At 42.6% G+C, this 14,510-nt stretch overlaps 1 protein-coding gene across 1 annotated transcript; it reads left to right on the top strand.

Annotated features, from left to right (window-relative positions):
* The first annotated feature begins 2,109 nt into the window (after nucleotides 1–2,109).
* PPIC (peptidylprolyl isomerase C) lies at nucleotides 2,110–13,021 on the top strand. Its single transcript, XM_073344814.1, has 5 exons — nucleotides 2,110–2,453; nucleotides 6,157–6,270; nucleotides 6,954–7,047; nucleotides 9,274–9,458; nucleotides 11,883–13,021. Exons 1-5 carry the CDS (start codon nucleotides 2,169–2,171, stop codon nucleotides 12,006–12,008), a joined length of 804 nt encoding a protein of 267 aa, XP_073200915.1. The 5' UTR covers nucleotides 2,110–2,168; the 3' UTR covers nucleotides 12,009–13,021.
* Nucleotides 13,022–14,510: the final 1,489 nt, after the last annotated feature.

Raw genomic sequence — 14,510 nt, 5'->3', positions numbered from 1 at the left:
CTAACTATTGTAAAGTGCTTTGGATAAAAGCGCTATATATATAAAAAAATTCACTGTTTTTGTTCTACAAATAAAAGCACACAGCTTATATTTTAATATCAGTAGTCTTACCTTTCTTATGCCATGGATGTGCCCTCCCTCCCCTGCTGCAGCAGCTCCTGAGCTGGGGCTGGGAAGGAGGGGGGGTCTTTCCCCTCCACAGCAGCCACAGATCTGAGGCTGGGAAGGAGGGTCATCTCTCGCCAGCAGCCGCAGCCCTGGAGCTGGGGAAAATCACCTCTTTCTCTGGCCACCACAGCCCTACACATCCCAAATTCCCCCCACCCCCTCTTCTCACCCCACTGCCTGCTCCCACCTATCCCCCCCAAGGCCACCACCTCACCTTACATGTGCGTCTTCTTCAGGGTCCAGGCACCTAATTAGTGGAGCCCCTCCTGAGCAGCTCCACTAATTAGGTGGGTGGCCTTTCATTCTCTTGTGTGCGGCCACCCAGGTGTGCACCTCAGAGGGAACTATCCACGGACCACCTGAATGGAGCTCACGGATGGACCATAGTTTGAGAACCTCTGAGCTAGAAGGCTCCTGGTAGCTGCAGTTGCCAGCATGCCCTGAAGGAAGGAGAGGGCAGCACACAGAAAACTCCAAGCAAGCCTGGAACTGAGCATCAGGCTGTTTCTACCTTTGGATCCCTGGGCTCTGCGGGGTGAAGGAGAAGGTAGTGGGTGTCTGGACAAGGGGGAACCCCTATGGCTGGGCTCTGGGGGGGGGAGGGAGCGTGGGTTTCTGGATGCCCCGCTGGGCTCTGAAAGAGGAAGGGGGTTCAGGTGTATTGGTTGGGGGGGGGCCCGCTGCTGGGCTCTGGGTGGGGAGACGTTGTGGGTGGCTGCTCGCCCCCTCCCCCAGCTGGGCTGGTGGCAGGAGAAGGGGGCAGAGAAACAGGAACTGGGTTGCCATAGGGATTTCCTTAACTCTCTACTCCTGGGGGAAATTTTTGTGTGTGTCTATATTGTTACAAACATACTTGCTGAGAGGCATTTTGAAATAAATTACCAAAACAATTGAAACTGGTGATGATGATGTAGGGTTATTTTGACAAAATTTGCAGAATTTTAAAATTTTCGGTGGAGAATGCCCCCAGGAATATAACACGAAGGAAACTTTGGAAATGTTTTTGTATTTTAATTTTTATTTTCCCTCACCTCCACGTTTGTGTATCTTTCCAAAGAGCTACACTGAACAGAAGCAAAATAACCCCAAACAAGGGTCAGTTTTCAATTACATGCCTCCTTAAATTCTACCACTTCAACCGAGCTACACAAACGGAGGATTCCTCTGGAGCAAGTTCCTGCCGCAGATAGATGTAGCCCCATCTCTCACTGAAGTCCATGGCAGGATTAGCCCGTCAGATTCCCAGATAGGAGCAGTGTGGGCTCAGCGTCACCACTGAAGGAGGTCAGTACAGTACTCTTCTTTCTACTCCGACGTCACACCTATCCCTGCTATGGATCACCTAGTCTGTGCTAGCAGCATCACTCGTTTTTATTCAGCCCCACCACCCAAAGGCCCAACCAAGCTCAGGGTTACTCTGCGCTGGGTGCCGTACAAACACATTGCAGAAGCTGCTCCCATGAGCTGAGTCTGAAGGCACCGACCCCTGCCCAAAGGGCTGTGACAAATGGGTTTATATACAAGATTTCCAGCGCACCTTTATAGCCTTCAACAAGAGCATCTGCAGCTAAGAGCCCAGGTTGGCACTAAGCCGCAGCTTCCACTCTCCGGGGTAGACAGCGGCGGCAATGCTCAGGCTAAGCGGGCAGGGGCCCGTGCAGGGTCCGGCCTCCACCAGCGTGGCAGGGCCCTTGGGCTCCTCGCTGCACAGCGGAGCCAGGGACTCCCGCACCGACAGGGCTGGGCGAGCACCACTGGCTCCTTCTCTCACAAGGCAGCACCTCGAGCCCCAGTGTTGTGGGAGCTGCTGGGCAAAACACAAGGGAGAGCCGAGCCGAGCCGAGCCCAGCCCCCCCCGCGGAGGCAGAGCCTGGCGGGAGCCGGGAGGCCCCGGCTGATAAAGCGGGGCAAAGGAAGCGTGTTCCCCCGCCCGGGACACTCTTGCTGCAGCCAGCCTGGCCGCGCGCCTGCCGCTTTGCAGCGCCCGCTGCCCGGCGCACATGGGCCTGAGCTTCGGCTTCCCCGCCCCCCCCCTGCCACAGTGTCAGCGGGAGGAGCCGGCCCGGGAGCCGGGCGCAGGCGCCCCTAGACGCGTCCCACCCTCCGCGGTCCCGGCGCAGCAGCAGGAGGAGGAGATGGGCCGCTCCGCCGCCTGGTCGCTGCAGGCTCCGCGCCGCCCAGGGCTCCGGCCGCCCCTTCTCTGGGCCCTGTTCTGCCTCTGCGTCTTGGCGCGGCCCCTGCGCGCTGGGGGCTTTAAGAAGAGGGGGCCCACCGTGACTGCCAAGGTGACTCCAGCCCAGCGGCAGGAGGGGAGGGGCAGGAGCTCTGCCAGTTGCGGGTTGCTGACCCCTCTCTAGCGCCGCCCCCCCATTAAACCCTTCCCGTGGGGTGGGCAACGGGGGAATTGCACCGCTGACCCTTGGCTCAGTGTAAACCCGTCATCTGCTGTGCATCTAGCTCGGGCTCCGGTGTCCCCTCTGCCCCATCTGGGGCTCCCAGGTGTTTTGTGTTTTAACCTGTAACTCGGTCAGAGCAACAGCTGGATCTGATCGGGGGGGAGGGGTGGTAGTACCAGTGCTAACTTCTTGCAGCGTGTCACAGCTCCACAGCGGAGAGAGACATCCAGCCCACTCTTGTCGATGAAGAAAGTTGGGAGGAAAGTAGGGAATGATCGTGGTTAATAGCGGTTTTTTGTGCTAAGATCATGCACCCTATGTTCAGTATGTCCATGCTCCAGTGCCTGTATGAGCTGAGCTCAAGGGTGGGATCTAGGAACTCCCAAGTTCTGTCTAAGGCCTCCTCACCATATAGCCAGCTCATGTAATCTGTCTGTTTCCCTAGTCTATATAAACTGAGGATAATGATACTTATCGGTTTCATGCAGGCTGTTGTGAATATTAATCAATCTATTATTTGATGTTTATAAAACCTTATAGATGAATGCTACATATTGTTGTTGTTATGGATTAGATGACCTTTTTGATGTCTTATTTCTATGGGAGTATATAGCACTGGGTGGAATAGAGAGTAAATTCTCATGGGGTACACTGAAGTCAGTGGGAGTCCATTGAAGGCAACAAAGCTATGGTAACTTACATCTGGGATCTGCTCCCAGGAGCCCTTCTAATGTAAAGCACTGTAAGAGTGCAACATTAGCAAGATCCCTGCTGTGAATATGTGTTTGTACATGCAATGAACAGGCAAAATTGACACAGGAGTTAGTACTCGTGCCTGGTATCTCTGTTGCTTCAGTTGAGCCAGGAAAACACAGGAATTTCTGGATCAGATCAGTCCAGTAATCCTCTAGGCTGGTACACTGTCTCAACCATTGTCAGGAACTTCAGCTGAAGATGCAAGAAACTCTGCAATGGATAATTATAGAATAATTTTCTTCTTGGAGAATCTTTTTCCTAGCTCCAATCAGTTGGTGGTTAGCCTATGATTTGAACCGTGGAGGGTTATAGCTGTAGTTTATTTTACTTTGTATCTTATCTAATGGATGTTTTAATTATCCATATAAATGTTGACTCCTACCAAGTGGTTGGCCTTTCGTGGAAATATTATGCAAGTGGAATACAGTGGCATGAGGTTGCACTGGTACAACCTCATCTCAGCTTGTTATGGGGAATGAGAGGAAAAGCCAGGTGCCTTTAGGTATTTGACACAGCTGCAGTTCTTTAAGAATATTTTACTATTTCCATTATATGTGTTTTGTAATAACTAGCAAACGAGTCCCAGAATATCCTCTTTTAGCAGCTACCTGCACCATTCAGACTTTCAATAGCTAAACGTATTCCCCTCTTCATAATATTCATTTTATAAATAACTTTACAATACTTAATTGTATTTATGCTTTACTCTTCATTGAAGTACTATTTGGATCTGTTTTCTAGCATTTACAGTGAGTTGACTAGTGTTTTAACCATCTGTGAGTCAGAGCAGTCATACCCTACCTTCTCCCTCCAGGGCTCAGTTTTTTAAATCTTGCAGTATAAGAAGTTGGATCAGTTTACTGCTTTGCCATCTCTCCCTTGTGTTCTGTTAGAGTGGGTGGTTCTATTCTTACCACTACTTGCCAAAACTTGAAAAGAAGGTACTATGAGATTAGCCAGATATGAATCAAATGTAAAATGTAGTAAAACACTGACATTCTGGTATAAATTAAGAGAACATTTATCTTAATTTAATAGGCCTCTGTTGTTGCTTTAAAAGCAGTAGGCAGTCAATGAACCCTGCATCAGTTCTGCAGATCCTCCTCATAAACAGAAAATAATCTGCCTTAGACATGTGTAGGATGGAAGGTAAGTGGAGCTATCTGACTACCAGATGAATATGCCAAGCCATGTGGATATCTCAGGATGCTCACACCTGTTGGAACTGGTGTACTTCATTGTATGATACATTTGTGCTTCCTTTAAAAAAAAAAAAATCTGTAAGAGCAGAAGGGTAGACAGGATTTCTACTCCATGGTGATCAGAAACAAATGTGGAATAGATAATTGAAGGCAGTCATTGGAACAGGAGATAAAAAATCCACCCTTTTCTTAAATTTGTCATAGGGCCAGATTCAGCAAAGTGTGCAAACACAACCCCAGTTTTCATGGGTACAGTTCTGAAAACCTGCTCTCTAACTAGTATTGAATAATTCTAGATACATCCAGAAACTAGGGTGTTCATACCAAGTGGCAAGAAAATGGACTAGGTGGACCAAAGTCCCCCTCCCCTCCCCCATCCGCCCTTTGGACATCTCTGTAATCATAGTCAACCTTCATATTCAAAACCCCTTGTAAGGTCAAGAGAGATAACAGAAACAGCTAGTAGGAGAGAATGAAAGACCTTTTCACATAGGAAAGAGACCATAGACATTTAATGTCACTACCAAGCTAAGTTGTTGGCCACGTAATTTTTTGTTTCAGAGTAGCAGCCGTGTTAGTCTGTATTCGCAAAAAGAAAAGGAGTACTTGTGGCACCTTAGAGACTAACAGATTTATTTGAACATAAGCTTTCGTGAGCTACGGCTCACACCACATCACAATATGACACGCAAATACGGACGGGGGAGGGGCAAAGAGGACTGTTTTCTTAGCAGGCGCAAGTCTTTATTTAGATTTTTGTGAACTTAAAAGATATCTCACTTTCTGAGTTATTCCTATTTTTAATTCCTTTAGAATATCTGCATATTCAAATAAAATTGATTAATAGATTCTGGACTACATTAAAATACTCTAATTCATTAGCTGTCTTCAAGTGGTTTTTATAGAAACATTCTTACACTGCAGATTCTCTGAAGTGAGATGTCTAACTTCTCAAGTCAACATGTTTATTTCTCTAGGCAGACTTCTAAACTTGTGTTTTAGCAAGGCAACTGGCTTCTAACAGAAAATAATTATCACCGTTAATTAGCCAAATAAACTACATTGTGTTCACTTTTGTCTAGATGACCAATTGCTTTCAGTGATCTAAACAGTGTCCGCTTTAGTGTAAGTGGGTATATGCTTACCTGCAAGTGGATGGAAAACTGGCTTTTGAGAATCCGTGCATTGTAATTCCCCGTTGTTGTTCACATATCTGGAATAGCAGCATTGGTTGTTTAAAACTTTCCCCCTACCTTGGTATTCATGAATGCTAAAAGTGGGCATATCTTTACCAGCAAACAGTGGTTATATCTCCATATACGTTTCGGTATTGGCACCTGTGAAAAAAGCTCTTAGAAACCTGTCTACAGGATTGGTATTGTAACTTTATGTAGCTTTCTGTCTGAGCATTTTAAAGTGATGAATGAAACTCCAGAACTGGTATTCACAATGCTTAGCACATTCTTCTGCATAATTTGTGAATAAAGTGGCTTTAAGAGGTTTTTCTTAAAAGTGCATACTGTTTAGAACTCCGTTCACATAATACCATCCAAAGGCGATTTGCTTTAACACTTATAAAGTTTAGTCTGTTTTTATCATATTTGTATAATTTTGTTTTCTTCTTAAATATCCAGGTGTTCTTTGATGTGAAGATTGGCGAGAAAGATGTTGGCAGAATTGTAATTGGCTTGTTTGGAAAAGTTGTCCCAAAGACTGTTGAGAACTTCATTGCACTGGCAACTGGGGAAGTATGTTTGTTTTCTTTCTTTTACACAGCGTACAATTTTGGGTGGAGAATAAAAGGTGAAAAAGTACAGCTTTACAAAATGACATTTCAGTTGTGAACTTTCCACATTAATTGTCCACAAATTTTTCATTCTAGGGATACTAATGTAAGAGAACCATCTTATGGACCCATCTCTCCTACCTATAATCCCAAACTCCTTTCACAGCTTTGTTCTCAAAATTTCATTGTGCAGGCCATTAGATAGGTCTCTGCAGACCTTGGTCCTTAAACTATGAAGTTAATCCATCCCTAGATTGTAGTTGGGACGAATAAATTTGGGTGGTATAATCATTCAAATAGCAAATAAGGATCTCTTGAATTAGAAAGAATTTTGTAGCTTGGTGTCACTATCATGTAAATAGTATGCTTCTTCCATCCCTGATTCTGTGGTATCACAGCATAGCATGAGTAGCACTCACCCACATCCTACATTATTTTGTTTCATGTATTTTTGTGTCTTGCTGTGGTTTTGGAAAGCGACGGTAGTGGCCTATTACAAAGACTTTTCTTGCAATTTTCCCCTTATTTTGTTTATAATCTGTGAAACCCTAACATTCAGATTGATTTTCTCTTTCCATCTGCCATAGATAAATCTCCTGCATAAAAATGCATATATACTCATTGGAGCTTTATTGCTTTTCTTAGAAAGGATATGGGTACAAAGGAAGTAAATTTCATCGTGTGATCAAAGATTTCATGATTCAAGGTGGAGACTTCACAGCTGGAGATGGAACTGGAGGTAATATGCTTATTATCCTTCAACTCTCCTCCTAATAGCTTTACATGCAAGTTCAGCATAGTGAAAGAATGAACAAAACATTTAATTGAGTTTAAAATGGCTGCCAAAGACATTGTAGATACAGAAGTCTTTGGAAGAACTGATCCGGTATGAGGGGTCATGGGATATTAGCTACCAAAACTTTAGTTGCCAGATGTTACGTACAATTAAAGCTTCACAATGTTAAGTTTTCTGTGGTGATAGATCTTAAAAAGATATGTGCTGAGAATGTTTTTTAAAACAGTGGTGGGCTGCGCCAGAGAATAGTATGGCTTAGGAGAATAGTATAGGTTTTGAAAAGGATTCTTATGCAAATATGAGAGATCCATGATATTTGTGTATGTGGTGGGGCAAGGGGTTGCTCTGTTCCCACCCCCTGCATAAGTATTTTCTTTTTAACTACTTTCTAGGAAAACAGTTAAGTGGCTCTGAACAAAGGCAGTATTATCTACAGGGAGATAAGGTGCGAAACCTGTAATAAGGGCTGTATTCACATGAGGATGAGATTACTATACAGCAGGTTTGCCACCTGAAAATTTGAATGCAGCCTACACTCCTGCCTCCATTCTTCCTTCTCTTTGGGGCCTGTAGTAATGCTGCCACTTTGCTGTACAGGCTTCTTGGGGAATCTTTTGGAGTCTTTGGAGAAAACTTTTGATAATTTTGTTCATATCCTGGACTTGGCCTACAGTACAGCATGCTGGAATGCAGGTGCAAAGTCAGCACTGCAAGCTTCTCTACAGCTACATGCAGTTGATCATGTAGATCATCTAATTCCAAAAACTGATCCTTGCTCAGTGCTCCAGTGGAAGGTAGACTTCCCATCCTTCTCAGTCTCCTAGGGGAGAAGTTCCTTAAGGACTGCAAAGGATGAGGCATGGAACTAAATTCCGCATTGTTCAGCATCTTATGCCAATTTCTATCCTAACCCACTGGTACCCAAGTCATCCTTTTCATCCTGTAATTGAGTAAAGTTGTTTGTGCCAATCAGATTCTTGAGCAGAAGATTGAAAATGTCGAGGGTGAGAATTGCTTTAACCATTTAAAATAAATGTACCAGAATGGTCATACATCTTCCTGCTGCTACTTAGCTGATCAAAAGCTTCATGCCCAGGTCACTGTGATAGCCTTTAGTTACTTGGATTGGTTTCTGAAATGTGGGAGATAGATTTGAAAATTAAGTGTGCTCCACATTGTGTGTGGGTGTTTTTTTTTGTTTTACAGCAGATGATCTGGCTATTCACATAGTTCAGTCAACAGGAAGTGGCAGGAACAGGCTTTTTCTGGAGCCAGCACTTAACTGATAAAGGGCAGTCTCCCTTGTGTAGGAGGCATTCTTTCTTCTATTGTCTGTACTTTCTCGCCTGCCTGCCTGCTCCTTCCAAGCACTACCCGTTTGAGTTGTCTATATAACAGTGCTAGTGATTTCCCACTAGAACAGACTGTGGGGAAAGGGAAAGTACCAAAGATTAGAGCACTCAAGACACAATCTAGCAATGCAGTGAGCACTGTCTACTTTCTCACTGTATTACCATTAATCATGTTTATTATAGTAGTGTCTAGAGGCCAGCTTTGAATGGGGTCCCATTGTGCTAGGCACTGTATATACAGAGTAAGAGACAGATGATCCATGTAGCTTTCTTTTCTCATAACAGTGGAGTTTAAACCTCCACCAATTATTTTTTCCCTTCTAAATTCTCTGTTTTAGAAAACAGTGCAGTCTTTTCGTAATGAAATATATTCCCATGGATGGTAACTAAATTTGGGTTAGCCTAACGGACTCATTGTTTAAAAAAAGTAAGTCCTGTTAGAAAACGAATGGTTCAGTTATAAAGGTAAATGTTAAAACTATCACAAGACATGGCTAACTTTTTTCAGTAGCCCTTATTATCTTGTTTAAAACTCATTGTAGTGGGCTGAGCACATAGTCGTCACTAAACAAATAGTATTGTTCCACGTCTACTGGTAGGTTTTTCAAAGATACTCCTTTGTACATATGAAGTGTTTTGGATCAGAACACCTTTACTGTGGTGTGTGAAGGAGCTGGGATTACCCAACATCTGAATCTTAATTACTAAAAATTGTACTGTTTTTCCTGCTTTCTGAACCAAAGGGAAGTTTAATTCTATAGCTTTAATTATATTGCTGCTGGTACATTTCTAAACCTGCTTTTGTTTTGTGTCACAGGAACAAGTATCTATGGAGAGAGGTTTCCTGATGAGAACTTTAAACTCAAGCACTATGGAATTGGATGGGTCAGCATGGCTAATTCTGGTCCAGATACCAATGGTTCTCAGTTCTTCATCACTGTAACAAAACCTTCCTGGTTGGATGGAAAACATGTAGTATTTGGCAAAGTCATTGATGGAATGGTAGGTTTAAAAAATATAGTATCAAAGTGGATAGATCTGACCAAATTTGGCTGTTGCAACAATGTAAATCTGATTTATACCATTATAGTTGACAGCAGAATTTGGTCTCTATTATCTATAATGTATACAAGGCAGAGAAATGTAAAGCACTTAACTTTGAAATGTCCTATGAAATAACAAATGTTCATTGCAGAAATTGAAACTAAGTAGTCACTTTGACCTTCATATTTCCTGATGCACGCGACTAGTGTGCTTCTGACTGACTCCTTTATAGGCTGGTGGCAGGTAATTAGTGCTATTAGACAGTGTTTGGAATCCGTAGACCTTTGGATGTCCTAAATTGGAGAGTGCTATCCGAGTTCATGTTCCTCTTCCACTAATCTTGTTATCCATTTAATTTACTGGTTCCTCAAGCTGACACCTCAGTTTTGTAAAAATGGGTAATATTCTCAATGGTGGTGTCTTCTATAATAAGGAATCTTAGAGTGAAAATAAATTTATTCAGATATGTACTAACAACATCAGAATATTAGGTACACAGTTGCAAAATATTTCACTGACACTTGATTACTGTGAAAAAACACAAAATGCCTAATTACTGTACACAACCCTGCTGTATCACCCTATACCTGACTTCACTTACTGCTATTTGAGTTTGCCCTAACACCTTGTTTTCTCACTCTCCTCATTTCTGTTTTGAAGTAGACAGATGTAGAACCTATTCTATAGATATTTTCTATATAAAGCACAAAGACTTCATTTGATCAAATCTTTTAAGAGCCATAATAGCAGTTGAAACTTTTCTGGAGGATTCAGAGTAAATTTTAAATCAGAACTTCATTAACTGGCAACACCATCTCAGGCCAGATGATTGATAATCCTAGATATATTCTGTCCTTCAAAACAGTACTTTAAGTATGTGCCTGATCTCAGGCTTGTGTTTTCCCCTATACCCACCTGAGTGGATGTCATGACACTCGCTCAATACTTTGGAGTAATCATATAACTCCTTTCACACTCTCTGTATAAATCCTTTCTTACCTAACCCAAACACAAGTATGGTTTCTGATGAGAAGAAAATTACTATGCAGTCTTCATGATCCTGGGATTTATTTACTGATGATAGAGCATAGATAGAATTGTGTGTGCTTGTTAGCTTGATCGGCTGTAAAGATATTTTCAGTTCCTCCTTTGCTATGACATTAGGTGTTACCAGGGGACACAACATTTGAGTTCAGGCTTCTCACTAGATGGTGGGTTGTTATCTAAGCAGGCAACCTGGCTTAGTTTATGTGGGAACTACTCCTGAGGGAATTCTGCACCACTGTGCATGTGCATAATTTATGTCCCTGCAGATTTCTTTACTTCTCTGCAGAAAAATAACTTTCTGATGGGGAAGTCACAAGAGCAGGCATGAGACCTTCCCCAGCAGTATGTTTCAGGTGCCCAGGACAGCTGGCAGAGGTAAATCACAGTGGGGTAGGGGGAGGGATTGGGAAAGACCCAGCTGCTAGCTCCTACCCTGGGCCAGGCTCAGCTGCTAATCCTGGCTGGGCTGGGGAGGACAGGACTTCCTCTTCCCCTGTATGGCAGCCAGGCCTGTGTCAGACCTACCCCCAGATTTCTCCTCTAACTGTACGAAGCTCTGCAAACTCTCCCTCTGTGCTTCCTGCACCTTTTGCTCTTCAGCTGCAGGAAGAAGGATCGCTGTACAGGGAGCTGCTCTCCCATTTGCCCAACCCCTGTGCATCCAGACCCCCTCAATCCCCATTCCCCCTGCACCTTGACCACCCCAATGAGCCCCAACCAGCTTCACCTGGATCTCCATCACACTCCCCCAGCATCTGGACCCCCCACACCAAGATCCCCTGCCAAGCTCTATGCATCCCACTCCCAGACCCTCCCTTCCCTGCTGAACTCCAACCACCTTCACCTGGATCCCATTGCAGAGTCCCATTACTGTTGCACCCAGATCCCCCAATGAGCCACTCGCACCCATATTGCCCCACAGAACCCTCTTAACCCACACCTAGATCCCCACCCACTAAGCCCCTCCATATTTGGATCCTGCCTTGCTGAACGTGCCTGCTCACACCTGGCACAGAGGAGCAGGGCCCTGGGGTGTTTGGGGGGCAGGCTCACCCCTGAGTCTATGTCCTGGAGTGGGGAGCTGCACAGAGATCTCCCACGTCTGTGCAGCCAGTAGTCTGTGCTCCCCAATGCCACACTGGAGCTTCCACATTTATTTGACTAATAACATTTGCAGAATGCCCTCAGGAGTAGGGGGAACTGAGCATGAAAAGATCCAAGTACCAAAGCTGTAGAAAATTTATTTTTACACTAAGGTCACTTAGTCTTTTGCCTTGTGTTGGAGATTAGCAAACCTTGTTTTCTTTACTAAATTTAAGTGTTTTGTTTTAATAGTCTGTGGTGCATGCTGTAGAACTTCAGCAGACAGATGAACATGACCGCCCTCTTCAAGACTGTGTGATCGTGAACAGTGGCAAAATAGCTGTAAAAGAACCATTTATAGTTGAAGTAGAGGATTGATGAACTTACCAGCTACCCTGGAAGAGAAAATATAATGGCTTTTTCTTTTGGGGATAAAATTTGGGTGCAGATATAGATTATCCAGTGACTATTTCCATATAAATGCTCAATGCTATCAGCAAACAATGTGGTAAACTCAGCAGTTGTAAGATGTGCAAAGCATCTATGTATTTATGTTGAAACTTCAGGGAACCAACACCTTTTAAATATAAGGGACATCTCACTAAAACCTAGAGCTGGTCGAAAATCATGAAAAATTGTTTTCATTTAGCAGTGTTTGAAAATGGTTTCATTTTCTGTTTTGTTATGAAATTTTCCACATTTGTTACTGGCATTTTCATTGAAATTATTAAAGACCTGGTTTTCAGCATATACGAAACAAATATTCAAATGATTTCTGTAAGAATTTTAGTACAATCATGCAATCATCTGTGAAAAGCAGATTGATTTCAATGATAAATTTTTTCAAAATTTTTTGAAAAAGCCATTTTCAATAAAATAATTCTGGGTGAAAATTGTCAACTGGCTCTACTAAATACACATTGGTGCAGCTTTTCTAGAGATAAGGACACTATTACTAGAGATGGAAGTTACCAGTTCAAATCCATCTCCTGAAAGTGCAGGATCAAGTTGTTCCCTTTTCCAGATAAAGGATATATTAAATACAAGATTTAGCAAAGACAGAGCAGATCACTTTGTATAAATAAACTGTGGTTATAGTAACACATTTTAAAAAGGATCCTTCTCTTAATGCATGAGAGGTTTTATGTGCACAGCAATCCATGCCATGCAGACCAGAAGGAAACCAAAGTTTTCAAGTAAAAGGTTTGCTAAAAGCTAACGAGACTGCACTTTTGACTTGGATTTTTGTAACCCTTCCCGGCTATTGCTAGTAGACAAAACAAATTGATAGTTTTTAAACAAGGTATGTACAAAGGCTCAATTAAAGATTGTTGTATGGAATTTTTTATAAGCTATATATGTATGCAATATTAAACTTTTTTGTAATATGAGGTAAATTGTTTTTCCTTAATTTTCACAATCTGTTCTAAATAGCTCTGTCAAACAATTAAAAATTGTTATTAATCGCAACATCAACAAAATTGTGATTAATAGCAGTTTTAATCACACTGTTAATAGAATACCATTTATTTAAATATTTTTGGATATTTTCTGCATTTTCAATGTATTTCAATTACAACACAATACAAAGTGTACAGTGCACACTTTATATTTATTTTTGGTTACAAATATTTTAACCTTAAACAGAAACAAAAGACATAGTATTTTTCAATTCACATCATACAAGTACGTTATTGCAATCGCTTTATTGTGAAAGTGCAACTTACAGATGTAGAGGGTTTTTTTTTACATAAGTGCGCTCAAAAATAAAACAATGTAAAACTTTAGAGCCTACAGGTCCACTGAGTCCTACTTCTTGTTCAGCCAATTGCTAAGACAAACAAGCTTGTTTACATTTACAGGAGATAATGCTTCCCATTTCTCACTTTCAGGTGACACTGTAAATAAGAACAGATATTCACATGGCACTTTTGTAGCCAGTGTTGCAAGGTATTTATGTGTTAGCTATGCTAAACATTTGTATGCTTCGATCACCATTCCAGAGGACATGCTTCCATGCTGATGATGGGTTCTGCTCGATAATGATCCAAAGCACTGTGGATTGAGATATTTATTTTCATCATCTGAGTCAGATACTACCAACAGAAGGCTGATTTATCTGTTTTGGTGGTTCAGATTCTGTAGTTTCAGCATCAGAGTGTTTGTTCTTCTAAGACTTCTGACATTATGTTCCACACCTCGTCCCTCTCAGATTTTGGAACGCAATTCAGATTCTTAAACCTTGGGTCGAGTGCTGTAGCTATCTTTAGAAATCTCACGTTGGTACCCGCTTTGTTTTTTTTTTCAAATCTGCAGAGAAAGTGTTCTTAAATCGAACAACACATGCTGGGTTGTTCATCGAGACTGCTATAACATGAAACATATGGCAGAATGTGACGCATTATTTTTTTAGCGAGTGTCATCAGGATGGAAGCATATCCTCCGGAATGGTGGGCAAGGTGTGAAGGGGCATACGAATGTTTAGAACCACTAAAAAAGAAAATCAGCCTTCTGCTGGTGGCATCTGACTCAGATGATGAAAATGAACATGTGTCACTCTGCTCTGCTTTGGATTGTTATCTAGCTGAACCTGTCATCAGCATGGATGCATGTCCTCTGGAATGGTGGTTGAAGCATGAAGGGACATATGAATCTAGTGTATGTGGCATGTACATATCTTGCAACACCGGCTACAACAGTGCCATGAAAACATCTGTTCTCACTTTCAGGTGACATTTTAAATAAGAAGCAGGCAGCATTATCTCCTGTAAATGTAAACAAGCTTCTTTGGCTTAGCGACTGAGGACTTGTAGGCTCTAAAGTTTTACATTGTTTTGTTTTTGAGTGCAGTTATGTAACAAAAGAAACATTTGTAGGTTG

Source organism: Lepidochelys kempii, chromosome 5 (assembly GCF_965140265.1).
Source record: "Lepidochelys kempii isolate rLepKem1 chromosome 5, rLepKem1.hap2, whole genome shotgun sequence".
NCBI classification, from domain to species: Eukaryota; Metazoa; Chordata; order Testudines; family Cheloniidae; genus Lepidochelys; species Lepidochelys kempii.
This window is presented reverse-complemented; position numbering and strand designations above follow the sequence as displayed.

Excerpts from the sequence above, each read along its gene's own strand:
- PPIC (XM_073344814.1), top strand. The coding sequence starts at position 2,169 with ATGGGCCTGAGCTTCGGCTTCCCCGCCCCCCCCCTGCCACAGTGTCAG. Across the intron at positions 2,454-6,156 it reads GGCCCACCGTGACTGCCAAG|GTGTTCTTTGATGTGAAGAT; the intron begins GTGACTCCAGCC and ends TTAAATATCCAG. Across the intron at positions 9,459-11,882 it reads GCAAAGTCATTGATGGAATG|TCTGTGGTGCATGCTGTAGA; the intron begins GTAGGTTTAAAA and ends TTGTTTTAATAG.